The following is a 15,675-nucleotide window of genomic DNA, read 5'->3' as shown; positions in this document are numbered from 1 at the left end:
TCTAAAAAACGTATTGTTTAATTAGAATGTGCAACGCCGTTTATGGTGCTTTCATGAAAAGGAGACAATGTGTGTTACACCTTGGCTATGAGTTATTTTAACATGCAAATATAGATGTTTACATGCAAAAAAAGTTAATCAATAGATAGAAATACTCATATCATTTAATGTTTAAGCCTGATTTTAGACGTAAGTAGCAGTTTTATTTAAAATTAGACGGTAGGTAACTCATGCATGTCAAAAAAAAAAAAAAACAAAAAAAAAATCACCGAACTCAGTTTTATCTTTTACAGAAACAGTTACAGACAACATAACCAGTCTTTAATTTGTGTTCGGCTTTTGCACTTTTGAGATAAAATCTATAGATTGCACATGCATATAGCACTTTGTCAGAGTTATTGTTCTTGATTTGCTTATATTTGGTTGATTATAGTGTGAGATGAAGAATGGGTGGTTTCCTAAAAAATACAGATCTGAATACAGTTAAGACTATTGTAACGTATCTAAAGACCGAAATAAGTACCATCTTTAAAATAAGATAAGCGACGCAGTAAAATTGTTCTTTTAACTTATAATTTTCTGCATTTCATTCAGGAAATAACGCATATGGCACGCAATTTCAATTTCCGTTCTTGGTCAATCGGGAGGCAGACTTGCGATCAGGTGGCTTGCGTTTCCATGGAGGAGCGTCTTTAAGGTCAAAGGGTAAAAAGCGAAACTATACCGCTACATGGCATATTCGTCTTAATTAAAGTGCCATTCATTGTACATCTCAATGCACATGTAAGAGGAAAATGATATTTTAAATACAGGTTCACACAAGAATCATGCTGCTAAAGTCGAAATACTTGTAAAATTGGCTAAAAACTGTCGAAATAGATCATTCTTTAGGCAGTCATTTTTTTCCAATTTTCACAAACATTTTAATTTCTTTTACTGGTTTTAAAATCATTAATAGGTAAAGCTGGATAGTTTTACACATACATTACTAAGAAATGGACAAAATAAATAGATATATAACTTCTGCATTATTCTTAAGTGGGCTTGTACTCGACCACATGAGAGTTAATTGGGTGGGAACAAAACGAACTTACATATATTATGGGTGGGTCCTCGTATTTGACCTGTAATATACACCGTTTCACAAACTTTTAAAACTTAAAATCTATTTAATCAATATAGATTATACATGTTTCCACTTTCAAGGGCAATAACTCTTACAAGGAGTTGTCTGACAACTTTTATCCCTGAAGACGTTTGTAGTCCTAATAAAAATAATCATTTCAGCTATTGACTGAATTTGGCTAAACCTAACGGTTTTGAAGATGTGTGCAAAAAACTACTGTCTGACCCCTATGGTCTATTTTAGTAACAGCGGCCATGTTTTTCGACAGAAAAAATATTCTCATATCAGTTCCATGCAGGATACCCCAAGGAGCATTCATACCAAGTTAGGTCAGAGGAGAAGAGTTTAGAAAGAAATAACTTTAAAAATAGCACAAAACGTTGAAAAGGGCAATAACTCTGACATGGCTTAACGGATTAGAACGACAATTTGACCACAGATACATCTCATCATGCTGAACATTTTTATTTTACCCTGTCAGAATTTAGCTAAACCTAACGGTTTTGGAGATAAAAAACTACTGTGTGACACCTATGTTCTATTTTTAGTAACAGCGGCCATGTTTTTCGACAGAAAAAAAAATCCCCACATCAATCTATGCAAGATACACCAAAGAACATTCATACTAAATTTGGTTCCAATTGATCAAGTAGTGTCAGAGGAGAAGAGTTTTGAAAAATTGTTCACGACGACGACGACGGACGCCAAGTGATGGCAATAGATCACCCGGCCCAAGGCTATAAGCTATAAGGTTAAGGAAATGTGAATAAAGTAGCACATTTATACGTGCTTTGCTACGATTATCATGAAAGCGATAATTGTAATTAAAAGAACTTGTTAGTGAAATAAAGATGATAATTATCCATGATGGATAAATGACTGATGAATAAAAAGAATGAGAAGTGATCTTAATAATGGGTTACAGGAGAAAAGTCAAAGTTATTACATGGTATATATCTAAATATTGTATATCTTTTGTACATATTCATACTTGTCATAACCGAAGTATGTTCAGTTCGGTCATGTGATCGGTTTAACAAATCGCTCCAATCATCGTTCAACAAAATTTAAGGGATCTTTAGTCAAGTTGATCGGCACTTAATTTATGCAAATAATTCTTCACAAAACAGAAAAGTATTTGCAGACATTTCCTGCTATCTGTCAGAACTTGTGTATAATATACTTCTTAAGTAATTCACCCCTTATGTATGATAAGTCAGAGTACAAGATACAAATGAAAGCAGCATTCATGCGTATCTATAAAAATGTGCGTTGTCTTACCATCGGTTCAATCAAGTTCTCGTCATCTTCCTGAACAGAGTAGTTAGAAGGCTGGCATGAAATCTCTCACATATTAAATATTAAGCACAACGATAAATAATATATTGTTTTGAAGCACGACATTTCAATTACACCCTAGACCTATCTCGCATACCCTGTTCTGCACCCTTTCAGTGACCAAACTTGAAGTATTGTAGTTAATATGTATGGTATAATGAACATGACATGTCAACATCTGTATCACATGCTGTATCAACCCTCGATCTATATCACCCCGCCGTCTCGGGTTGATACCGTATGTGATATAGGTTTTGACATGTAATATTCAGTATATATCGCCTGCTTACAAAGCGGGGAAAGGGGGATATAATTTAAAAGTGAAATGCTGTGCACTTCATATTATCGTATAAGGTTCTATTTTGGTGATAGGAATATCATGATATTGTAATAATGTATATACCATAATGGTGCTGCCTATTTGTCATCGTAAAAGTGTTTATAATTGTCGTCCATTATACGTCTCAAAAGAAAGAAAAAGGAAATATGGCACCTTTAAAACAGGTCCACACAAGAAATATGCAAAAACTAAGATCACAAGTCAAAATTTTTGTCCTTTCCAAAAAAGCTAAAAACTTTAAGAATGTCGAATAAATATAGAACTGCAAAAAAAAAAGAATTGTATTTCAGATTTTTAGAGTAACAAAAGTCAAATCAATTTTAGATGAAGTCTTTATAGAAAAATATTTTCATCGCCATTTTACGTCCTCAATAGATCACTACATAAGTTATTTTCCTTCATTTTAAACCTTTATAATTTCTTTTACTGGTTTTAAAAGAATTACGATATCACATCGGATAGATCTACACATATATTGTTATTATACTGACAAAAATTCAGATTTATAAACCTCTGCACAGTTCTTATGAGGGCCTGTACTTGATCAGGTTAAGTTTATTGGATGTGAACAAAACAACTCACATATATTATAGGCGGCTCATCGTATTTGACCTCAAATATACATCGCTTTTACAAACTTAATTATCATTTTTTTTAATTATCAATAGATTCAGGAATTGTTCCGCACATCTACTCCATAACTCATATAATATGTGAATAAAATTATAATTTCTAGGCGCTTCGCTAAGATTATCATGAAAGCTATATTGTAAGCGAAAAAGATGATACGTGTAGTTAAATAAAAATGATATACATGATGGAAAAAAATGACTGATGAAAAAAACAAAATGAGAAGAGATCCTAATATTAGTTTCTAGTAGATAAGTCAAAGCCACTTCCTATTAAACATTGGATATATTCAGTATATTAACAGACGTATAACTGAATCCATTCAGTGGTATCCGAGGAGTTGTGTCAGCAATGTGTTCCTATACTGAAGCATGTACAAATTCAACAAAATCCCAGAACTCTTGTGAAATTTGTAGTATCATAATTGCAGCGAAATACTATGAACAGAAAATGGTGACTAACTATCCTACGAAATTCTAACAAAATCCGTTTAGCGGTATCCGCGGCGTTTCATCCAAAAAGTGTTCCTATAGTGTACCATGTACAAATTTAATAAAATCTTATAACACCTGTAAAATTTGTCAAATCAAAATGGCGGTGCAATATGATAAACTACAAATGGTGACTTACAACCTACAAAACTTCAACAAAATTTGTCAAGTTACGTCCATAACTGTGACCGGACGGTGGACACCGTTATTTCTATGTCCCCGTCTACATAGCGGCGGGGACAAAAACATAAATTTGTTGTTTGAGCAGCGCAATTTCAGTACTACAGATGTGTTAAGTAAATTTCTCCAGTTTAAACCCATTCAACATAATTTTAGGGATCTTCAGTCGATTTGATCAGTTCGTAATTCATATATAATATTGCTTCACAAAGCAGAGAAGTATTTGCAAATACTTTTGACTTTGCTAAGATTTCCCGCTAGATGTCAGATCTTGGGTAAATATACAGTCATATACTTCTGACGTTACATATCCCTTGGATATGGTTGGCCTGAATACAAGATATAAATGAAAGCAGCATTCATGCATATCTATAAAAAATGTATGTTGTCTTACCATCGGTTCAATCAAGTTCTCGTCATCTTCCTGAACAGAATGGTAAGGAGCGTTGTATGAAATCTCTCACATAATAATTATTAAGCACAACGATGAAAACAGTGATTTTTAACCAGGACATGGATGATTCCAATTTTAATTGAACGAACGGGCATCATGCTAACTATATACCGCTTGCTTACAAAGCGGGAAGGAGGTGGTTATAAAATGAAAAGTTTAGTTCAACCGAATAATTACTAACTTAAATCTCACTTTTATTAGTAAAGGATATTAAAAAAAGGTTCGAACTTGCAGCGGAGGACATTAAGAATAATAGGATAATTAATTGGATGGAGTGAATAACCAAAATATTATCACGAGTGTCGAATAACGCCTAGATTTAACGAGTGTGCGGAATTTTCAAGCGTTCTTAGCACGAGTGATAATATTTTGGTTAATCATGAAAACCAATTGATTATCCTATTTATTATATAGATTCTTCATAATTTACCGATATTTTCAAAATGAAATTTAAAATTCAGTGATTGGCAGATTGATATCAAAGTTGTGTTGATTTTGGGGGGAGAAAGTTCGAAATTGAAATTACAGAATTTATTTCACAGAGCGAATTGTCGAAATTAATCATGCTGGGAACATTTGATAAAAAATTGCTATCAATGAGTCGGTACTGTCGATATGTTCCAAAACTGAAATGAATCGAGTTGCCCTTGTTCAAAGTCTTGCCACAAATTAGAATTTCCTGGATTTTAATGGTCACGCTGCAGGCTGAATTGCTTTCAGAAGAACCATGTATACCATATTTGACACCTCTATCATATCTGCCAGCTTCGTTGTTATTTGTTGGGAAAAAGACGTGATCGGATTGGTCAATTTTCTGAACTACTAACAGTTCATGTCATGTTTTCATTTACTATCATATTACACAGGTGCAAATTTATTCATTACTAGCAAGGCAGATTTCTTGCTAGGATTAACGAATGTAGTAAGACGAAGAATTGAAAAGTGTAGAAAATTTCAGAGAAAACAGACACCGTCTGAAGAAAAGATAACGTGTGCTTCTTTAACTCACTGATTCATTCTGTGAATAATTTTATCAATACAATATTGAATTACAATAACAGAATACAATTATGGAAATAAGATTTTGCCACTTTTCATAATCTTATACCTAGATATCTTCTACTTACTTTTAATGGTATATAAAAAGCACATTGGTCTTACTAAGAGAAAAAAATATTACGCCGTTTGTATTTGCTTGGAAGAAAAGCTCGTCGTAGCACATTTTTAAAGCAGCACATTCCAACTTTAATCCGAATTTCATAACAATAAAAGTATTTCAGACCTTCAAAAATATTTAATATCAATTTAAGATTGGTATAATTTTGAGCCTATGCAAACACAGCTATCGAAAACTATTACAAACTGTAGCATCAATAAGTTAAAAAATACAAGGCTTACCGACAAATGGCCTGGACGGAATTTCCGGATAAGTTTGACTATTTCTTGGTAGTCTCGTTTTGTAGCAATAGCAAGTGCATCGTTCCCATCCTGTAATATCATAATAAAATCCATCACGTTCTATTGACAAATACCACAAATGTGTTCATGGTATGCATACACATGTGTAGGTTTGATAGGTTGAATACAAAACTATTCATGGCAGGAATGTAAAAAAAAGACAATTATGAAAATTATGAAGGATGGATCTAAATCATTAAAAAACTAATGCATATTTCTACCAAAGGATGCAGAGGAAGAACTGTCAATCCCAGCTAAATGCAAATTTTCAAGCAAAAGAGAACTATAATTTTAATTTTGTTTCATATAAATGAAAAAAATATCAGGAGTCACAAATGTAACCCCAGGTGTTAAAACCGTACACTGAAGCATCCAAAATCCTGTTTAAACCATACACTTTTTAAAGTCCTTCTATATCATTTCAAATGTTCTCTGAAATCTTGTCCAAACCGAACCTAAGTCCAAAGGGGATACGGTTTACACAGGTATTACTGATATGCCAGTTTGTTTTGTGTATTTGTCGTCTGCCCTGGACACAGGATGTGTTACTGATATGCTAGTTCTGTGTATTGTCGTCTGCCCTTGACACAGGAGGTGTTACTGATATGCCAGTTAATTTTGTGTATTTGTCGTCTGCCATGGACACAGGTGTTACTGATATGCCAGTTTGTTCTGTGTATTGTCGTCTGTCCTGGACACTGGGGTGATACTGATATGCTAGTTAGTTTTGTGTATTGTCGTCTGCTTTGGACACAGGAGGTGTTACAGATATGCCAGTTAATTTTGTATTTGTCTTCTGCCCTGGACACTGGGGTGATACTGTTATGCTAGCTTGTTCTGTGTATTGTCGTCTGCTCTGGACACAGGGGTGACACTGATATGCTAAAGTTTTGGGCAATAAAAACGGTTGCTGTAAGAAGTGTTGACTGACAAAATTACAATACACCAGCATCTGTTTTTCAAACACAGTGAAACCTATCTAAACCAAACCCCTTTTGTGTTCTATTTACTGAGATTCAAAATACAGGTTGAAACCGAGACAAGGGGACTAAAGAGTGTCTGGTGTAGACAGGTTGTCGTTTTGTTTCAGGGTTCGGTTTGGACAGGTATTATATAACGTTTTCTAAGTAACAATATGCTAACTTACAAGATCCTTCACTGTTGAATGTGCACCTTTCTCCAGTAGTTGATTGACAATTTTATACATATTTCCATTTTCATACAATTGCTGACTTTTGATGGCTAGATTCAAACAGTTATCTCCTTCCTTTAAATAAACATGATCGTCTTTAGTTAAACATGACACAGTCTTTAGTTAAACATGAATGTCGTTAGTTATCACACGGTTGATTTCATGCATTTATAGTAAGGAAATACTACATTATCTATTACCGATTGTAGAATAAATGACAAAGAACAAAAACAAAACAGTTGCCTCTTTTTGAAAAAATGTTCACTACAACACACCAGACTTTCCATTACTAATACATTCCTTGAAACGTTCGCGTTTCCCATTTAAGCGTTCGTGCATCGTTTATCGTGCGTTTACATATCGTTTTGGGTTCGCTTAAACGCACGATACGAGCGTTCGTTTAAACGCACGATAGAAGCGTTCCTTTATTTTTTTACTTTTATTATTTCCTTGATTTAGCTGTTATTTTTATATTTTTTGCTATTATTAATTTATATAATTTCACTAATTTTATTTTCTATTTTTTCTATCTTCATTTTATGTCAATTTTATTATTTTTCGTCGTTCGTCTATCGTGCGTTTAAACGCACGCTGGGAGCGTTCGTTTGTCGTGCGTTTAAACAGATGCAGTCTTTGTGTTGAACGAAATGCTTGTCATGCGTTTATCACTTTTTTACCACGTCATATTAGAATTACATTTTTACCGATTCTTTGAAAGGATAACATTCTTGAACAATTAATGTAAAGTAATTATCTTTTTACCAATTCAAGGAAAAGTTTTTTGTTAAAAGTTACATTTTTACCGGTCAATGGAAAAGTTACATTTAGACCGATGTATAGAAAAAAGTTACATTTTATTGATTAATGGAAAAGTTACATTCTTACAAATCCATTGCAAACAAACATCATAGATTAAGTCAACGTCCAAAAGTTATAAAGTATGAGTTTGAATTTACGCATAATTATACTCACTTATGTGTAAGTATTTGTAAGAATCAGGCACAATGGGAAAAATCAGAAAAATGCATGTCAAAACCCCACCGACCTGACAATGCAATATCACTCAAGGATACTTTCTCTATTTGAAAAGACTATTATTTAATCTCTGCATCACTGGCTTTGCTTAGAAATGTTTCAATAGGATGTTAGAAAAAAGAGGTTTTTGACAGAGTTATCTGCCCTTAAAATGTTGATTTTCAGTGCATTTCAATGAAATGATCATTCAATGCATCAACATGATATGGAAAATATTGTCTTTTTTCCTTTATTCTGATGGTGTAAATAATCAAATTACACTATTTAAATGATGTTTTTTTTTCATACCATGTTTCATCCACTGCCTGATTCTTACACAGACTGACACTTAAGTATCTTAAACATATAACGAAAAAGGCTAGAACAGCAAATACCCAAAATAATTGTTACAAAGACTTAAGTTCTTACAAGGGTACAATACTTACATAATCCCTGAGGTTAGGATCTTGTTTGGCTTGAAACAAAAGAGGTAGAAGGTTCTCAGGTGGATGCTCATAGTGAGTGAATAAATAGTGTATTGCACCGGCCCCATGCTGTAAATAGTTCATATTCTATAAATGGATGCTCTATTTGTAAGTACATTATTATAATATTTTTATATATTGCAATTGGAAGACGACGGATTCGATCTCCCTAAACTTTCAAATAAATCTTCATGCTTAGAATTGAAGTACAGTAGAAGTTATATATAAATACAATGTCATCTCCTAACATAAAATATATGAAATGCTTCCATACATGTATGAACCATTTTAAATTCTTTGTAGTTATCGAATAAAGTAAAAAAAAACATAAAGTAACTAAAATCATACATACAAAGTAACAAAAGCAAATGAACTCGGACTCCGCCAAAAACTGGGAGCATGGACCACGTGCACCAGTAGGGTAAGCGTCCTCTGTTTTTCTAGAAACACCCGCCGAGTTGCTCGTAAAAAGTCAAGTCGGGGTAGACAAACGAGGAAAGGAAAACTATGACCCGTTGAATAAATCAGTTTTTATGGTGCAGATGGATACACCATAACGATCCACGAGTTCATGATGACGACCATAAAACTTCTGTAGTGATGACTTCAATCTTATAGCAACATAACCTTGTTCCAGAAGCCTATTTGTTAGAGTTCTAGCGCGATACAAAAAGTCTGCGTAGTTTCGGCAAGCTCTGGCATAACGTATGAGTTGTGATATGAACACTCCACACGCAGGTGCTGAAGGGATGGTGCCACAAATGAAAGGAAAGTATGACAATTCTGAATGAAAAGTCATCACGTTTGTCGTAAAGTTTGGTCAACAGTTTCCTTTACCATCGATTTCTAAGTGTAGATCAAGATATGAGGCTGGCCTTACAGTGTACGTAGTATCCTTTATCTCAAGTTCTTTGGGGTAGATGCGATGTATTAAATCCCCGAAATTAGGATTGTGTTGGAACTGATGTGAATGTGGAAGTCGTCTATCAGAACCGCCTCTTTTGAAAAATGTGTTTATATCATCACGGTACAAATTTCCGTCAAAATGAGTAAATAATAGCTGAAAACTTTTTGTCTGGGAGAACCCACGATCAAAATCTGGATCAGCACCAAAAGTACCCCATTGATGAAGTAATAGACTTTTCTCTTTCATATGCACGACATGTTACATAAGCGCATTGATGTTGTATTCAGATCCAACTAACGCAAAAGATGCTTACATGCAAGTTAATTGATTAAATTCATTCGAGTTTTCCCGCCATTTTATACTTTCTTATATAATTTTTTCAAGGGAGAAACAGAATAACGGATTCTTCTTCTGCCTATTATTAAATGATATGATTTATTATTCCACTCTCTATTTTAAATTAAAGATGTCTCGAGTGGAGAAATTATTTAACCAATCAAATATAAGGAGAATCGATCTACCACTTACCACCAAAGTAGGAAACTCACTCAAATTCTAGCCAGCCCTCCAGTCCTGAATACGACTTTCATTTACTGTATGGCTATATAGATTTTTGATAAAATTAGCCAGCCCTGCCAAAAAAAAAAAAAAAAAAAAAGCCAGTCTCGGGCTGGCGGGCAGGCTACTATTTCTAACTCTGCTTACCATATTGACATAGTTAACGTTGGCACCATTCGCTATACATTCCTTTGCTTCATCTTCCTTGCTGTTCATTACAGCATCAACTAATCTGGCCTGATAAAAATATAGCCGGTCAAACAAGTAAAAGCGTAAGTGTGCGGCTTTCATGTATAGACTAGATAAAACTTGTCAAAAAAATAGTCCAAATTGATAGCTATATGCATGCGGGAATTCCTTCGTGTCCGAGCTATTTCAAATCAATCAATTAAGTATATTCGTTGCTGATACATGTATTTTTTCGTGTTGTCAATTGCAATTTTCACCGAAGTCAAGTACAATCAGTTTTGAATGAATCAGCAGTTCATATCTTTTTTTTCAAGTACCTATATTTTACAAATGTATGCATTGATGGAAAGCTATTTATCCACTGCAGGTTCGATTAAACACATTTATTTGAATAATACAAATAAACAACTTGCTTGAAAGCAATATTTTAAATGTTAATACGTGTATTCATACTTACACCAAACATTGCACCTATTCCATCTTCATAATATCGCCTGGCCTGTTTGGCATCCCTGCTTCCATCCAAAACGTTCGCTAATTCGAAGAATCCCAAAGCTATGGCCTCATCATACGGTGATCGTAAGCGCTATAAATGAAAAGGACGAAAATCTAGAGAAAGTTCATCAGGATAATATTCGCTCATACAATATACCCAGAACTCCAAATTAACCTGCTACATTGTATTCCAAGTACATAACTTTATTATACACCCACTCAACGAGCGAAATAATCAATGGTACGAAAAATATTGGAATTACCTTGTCCGTCCGTCAGTCCGAAGTTGTCGCAATTATCTTGGGTTCCAAAGGATGGATTGATTTCAAATTCGGTGGAAGGTTTCATTCAGATGAGGCATTTACGTTGTAAGCGATTTTAGGTGCTGTCCGATTTCGTTGGACTTTTCACTATAATGAATGACAGAGAAAATTGTCGTCACAAAAATCTTTGCTCCCAATCAATGGATTTATTCCAAATTTGGTGTGTGGTTCCATAATGTGGTTGCTGTCCGTTATTGCTTCCCGCTAAAATTCTTCGCGAGATCGCCTGCCACAAATTTCAAGACATGTAAATGTACTGTCAGATTGGTGAGGCGACGAAAGACAAAATTTTAACCTATCTCAGAGAATTTCTGGAGAAGACGTCGATAACCTAGCACTGTCCTAATTTTGCAGTGAAGTAGAGGATGATAAATCACTTTCGCAGATTGCAATAAAAATACATGTAGAAGAGGATTACGCTTTGTGCCAGGGAGGAAACCGCTACGTTGACAATATGCCCTTCCAGTTAGAAAGTTTTGTTGATAAGGATTCGTTTGATGACAGAAATTTAGTCTCAGAGAGTGATTTCATTCTCTTTCAAACGGCCAATTTAAACAAGGACTACACTTTGGCGGAAAAGCAGGATTCAAATGACCGGTTTTCTACAATCGTCAGTGATGATGAAATTTCAAATCTTATGAATGACAGAATGAACGCTAATTAAAAAAAGTACACTAAATTGGTATTCAACCAATTGAGATCGTTCCGTGTGCAGTACGTGGATGTAGTACTTGAGTTACACATGATAGACGCGGAATGTATGAAGTATAGGTTTGCTATTGAGTGAGGAAACAAAACAGAGACGACTATACACCGAAATCTTTATAGTACATGGTGTGTGGTCTCTTAAAACATTGTAGGGACATGAATGTCCACGACAACTTGATCAGAAAGCTGGACGATTTTCTCATTTCAGATGCGTTTTCATGCTAAAATGGAAGACTCGCTGTCGAAAGGATCGCTAGGCAGATCCTATATCCAATGACGACGAAGAAAAGCTATGGGCTAATGGCGTATTCGGCTAAACAAATTCAGCTACATTGCGATAACAGTATTTTACTACTGAAAACTGCTTGGACTAAAACTGGACCACTTTCAATTCGAAATTGGCCAGGATGCCACAGGAATATTTGTAGGATTCATTGGTCGGAACAATAAGACTTTCAAAGGTGGTTTGGGTGATTTATGTCAAGAAAACCAAGATGTCATGAAACACTAGGCAAGTGGTAAGTTCGCACTTATCGAAAATTTTATTAAATTTTTAAAAATAAAACGAATTTAAATTGGCAATTACCAGAAAACATTGTGTATTTTTTAAAATAAAACAGGTGACAAGTCCGTAAGAAAAAACAGTAGTTTAGATGTTTACATGTTCTTAAACTATTTGTTATTGTTGTCTGTTTTAATTTATGCAATTCACATTCGGCGGGAAAAAAAGAACTCATCAAAATCCATTAATTTTCTTCTATTACAGGACTAAGATGCATTACTGATTACCGTAAAACCTACTAAAGATAAATAAGATCTGGTGTGTTTTACTGTTAACCACTTGTTGTCGACCATCACTACGAAAGTCCGTTTGGAGTAATTTAGTACTCCAGCTAAGAATTATGCAAATATGTGTAACATCGCAAAAAGGCTGCATTTTTTTATTTGTTGTTATCAAGTTGCTTTATATGTCTATATGATGAAAATTAATGTATAATCATTCATTCCGTCTGTCTGCTCTTAGGAGATAATTCACATTGAAAATCCAATAGTTTCTACTGTATTTTAGTGTCATTTACAGAGTTGTCTCCCTTCATTTTTAATTATGCATTACATTCTATATAATTCATATCTGTTATAAACAAGGGTTGTATGAAAATTCACATGTTGTTTTCTGTTTACTATGACATTTTAAACAAAATATAAAAAATATGTAGGCTTCTATATATTTTATATCTTTTTATGTTTAGCTGAAGGGTGAGCTTTCTATTTTTCTGCCAAAATGTCTTTTGATAAGGTTTTGTTAGCGTATGTGCCGAAACCCGATTGTGTGGTCAAATAAATGTTTGCACTTGATAGTGTACATGTATTAGAACAACAGCAATTACAATTTTAGTTAATACAGCTTTATTTATGAACCTGGATTGTTTTCGTGGTGTTGAAAAAAGAAGTAAAGCTTTACCGTGCATTCAAATAGGGAAGTTAACTCTGTTCTAAAATATCAGGTTTTAATGCACATGAAAGATCAAAGAATTTAGTAAAAGTTGAATTAGTTATAACTATTTTTATCTTAGAAACTAAAGGTTTTAAATCTTAAAAAAAAGGCATGCATGCAACAGTCACAACGAAAAACATATAGAAAATTCAGAGGCGGATCTATGGGAGCCCATCATTTGTTGAACATATTACTAATTCCGAACAAAATATTGGCTAAAATGTCCAAATAATAGACTTTACCCCCTATTTTCTGGAACTCCTTCCAAAATCTTTGGATCCATTCTGGACCCCCCTTTTCAAATTGTCTGGATCCGCCCTTGAAATTTGTAATTATGAGGGGAAAGTCATACCAATCGAAAAGGTACAGCGGTACATATATCTTTAATGAAGTTATTTTTTTTTAAGAATTTGGAATGCAGAGTAAATAAAACTACCTTGTTTCGTATTGATACATCAGGATTATATTCCAATACTTTTAATATTGCAGGAAATGCCAAACGTATGGTATTATGTCGAGGAATCAGATGTAAGATTGTGTCACCATCATTTTCCGTCTGAGCGTTTACTTCACTTCCGCATTCTAACAGGAATACGATAACTTCCTCAAAATCATCCCTGGCACTACATGAAACAACATGTATTGGCATCATCCCATCCTTTTATTATAAAAAGAAATGTCATTAAAAGTAATACACGACCATAACAATTTAAATATTAAATTTATATATATAATGGTCCATTTTGAACAAATTAAAGAGTCTAGGCACTAGGGTAATTCTTACAACATATCATGCTCATTGTCATCTTTACCTCAAATGCATAGTTACTAGCTAACTGTCATTATCATCATCTTCTATTTTCTAATTTCATAATTTTTTTTTGGACTGTGAAAAAATGTGCCAGACAGTACAAGTCATATAGGACCTAAATCCTTCATGCACTTGTATATTTTAAACCAGTTGTGCAAGATATACATGTATGCTATTGTTCGTGTTATATTGTCCGTTCAATACTGAACAAAAAGAGCCAATAAAATCAATATTAAAATAGGTTTAATACGAAAAAAAAAACCCAGGACCGATACGGAATAAAAACAAACAAAACACAGGTCTAAAATGGGGAAAACTGGTCAAATACGGCTAGGCTCAATATGGATTTTTCACTTTCCGTGACTTTTGTTCAACCAGAAAACTTAATAGTTTTGACAGATTTTGGCTTACATTGGCGTTATAAAGAACGATTTTTAAATGAAGTCTAATATTCTAGCAGTATATAAATCATGATACATAAATCTACATTGTCGTATCAGCGTTTTCCTTTCTACGCATACGCGTAGGAAGCAAAAACTTATTAATACTGTTTCTGACATAGGGACACGAAATGTCCCTACCACATCGCGCAGCTGAACAAGATTGAAAATAAGAAAACAGATGAAACATGTCAAATAAAAAGCAACAACAACAACAAGAAGACACATTTTATGTGAAGATTATTGATATACGGCATACCGTACCTGTCAAAATTATTTGTACGGTCGGAGCAGTACCAACCGTACCGGTTCCTACGCCCATGTTACGCAGTCACTTAATAATGGTGTCATGCAAGTAGAATGTGTTTTGGTCATGTTTTACGCCCAGACAAGCTGTAAAATTAGTCGTATTGAACATCGGCCCAACACAGTTATCAAAGACCCAAATACGGTTGTATTCGGACATAATACGGGGACAATATGGAAAAACCCATTCTATAACCCGATAGTATAGTATTTGGTTTAAAATTACACATACACCAATGTTTAGGTGCATAACATTACATAAATATAGTAGTTGATGAATTTCTTTGGGCGCAAATCTCTAATTTTTGCTCACTCTCTAGGACGAAAAAGGCCCGCCTTTTTATCAATTATTGTAATCTCGATCATCTATTATTTTTTTTAAGAAGCTCAAAGTATTGATATGATTTATTTTTGTTTTAACGCGGAGTCCTATGATATATTGTACAAAAACTCATCGACGAACGTAGTAACCACTTTATGATTAATTTTTACATCGTATCATTTGGAAAGCAAGGCGCAGATTCACTTATGGGAGCACCCTACAAACGCCACATACCCCCCTATAAGATTGGAGAGATTTAAAAAAAAAATAGTCATCACTGATTTTCTTTTACTCGCTTCGCTTCACAAGGCAGGAACTTGACAGCATTTGGACTCCGCAAGCATACTACTTTACATAAAGAGGCGGGGCTTAGTACTGTGTATGACAGAGGTGTAAAAGATTTTGCATAAGGA

General features: G+C 34.1%; 1 protein-coding gene and 1 pseudogene across 12 annotated transcripts in view; one reads left to right on the top strand and one right to left on the bottom strand.

Moving 5' to 3' along the window:
• LOC148628290 (uncharacterized) overlaps positions 1-15,675 on the bottom strand; it is a 39,964-nt gene that overhangs the window by 21,512 nt on the left and 2,777 nt on the right. For 5 of the 12 annotated variants that reach the window (XM_088585600.1, XM_088585591.1, XM_088585631.1 and 2 more), the window contains exons 3-10: positions 13,820-14,041; positions 10,820-10,948; positions 10,321-10,410; positions 8,670-8,777; positions 7,165-7,284; positions 5,958-6,047; positions 4,500-4,529; positions 2,408-2,437 (exon numbers count right to left, since the gene is read on the bottom strand). In XM_088585600.1, the coding sequence (XP_088441726.1) occupies positions 2,408-2,437; positions 4,500-4,529; positions 5,958-6,047; positions 7,165-7,284; positions 8,670-8,777; positions 10,321-10,410; positions 10,820-10,948; positions 13,820-14,041 (819 nt within the window). The remainder of the gene's footprint in view (positions 1-2,407; positions 2,438-4,499; positions 4,530-5,957; positions 6,048-7,164; positions 7,285-8,669; positions 8,778-10,320; positions 10,411-10,819; positions 10,949-13,819; positions 14,042-15,675) is intronic. The other 7 variants (XM_088585609.1, XM_088585657.1, XM_088585624.1 and 4 more) reach the window with 2 other exon arrangements.
• LOC148628291 (uncharacterized) lies at positions 11,096-12,462 on the top strand (annotated as a pseudogene).

The sequence above is a fragment of the Perna viridis genome, chromosome 1 (assembly GCF_037379345.1).
Source record: "Perna viridis isolate PV_CMFRI_1.1 ecotype Kerala chromosome 1, ASM3737934v1, whole genome shotgun sequence".
In the NCBI taxonomy this organism is placed as follows: domain Eukaryota; kingdom Metazoa; phylum Mollusca; class Bivalvia; order Mytilida; family Mytilidae; genus Perna; species Perna viridis.
Note: the sequence above shows the minus strand (reverse complement) of the source record. Positions and strands in the feature narration are given on the sequence as shown.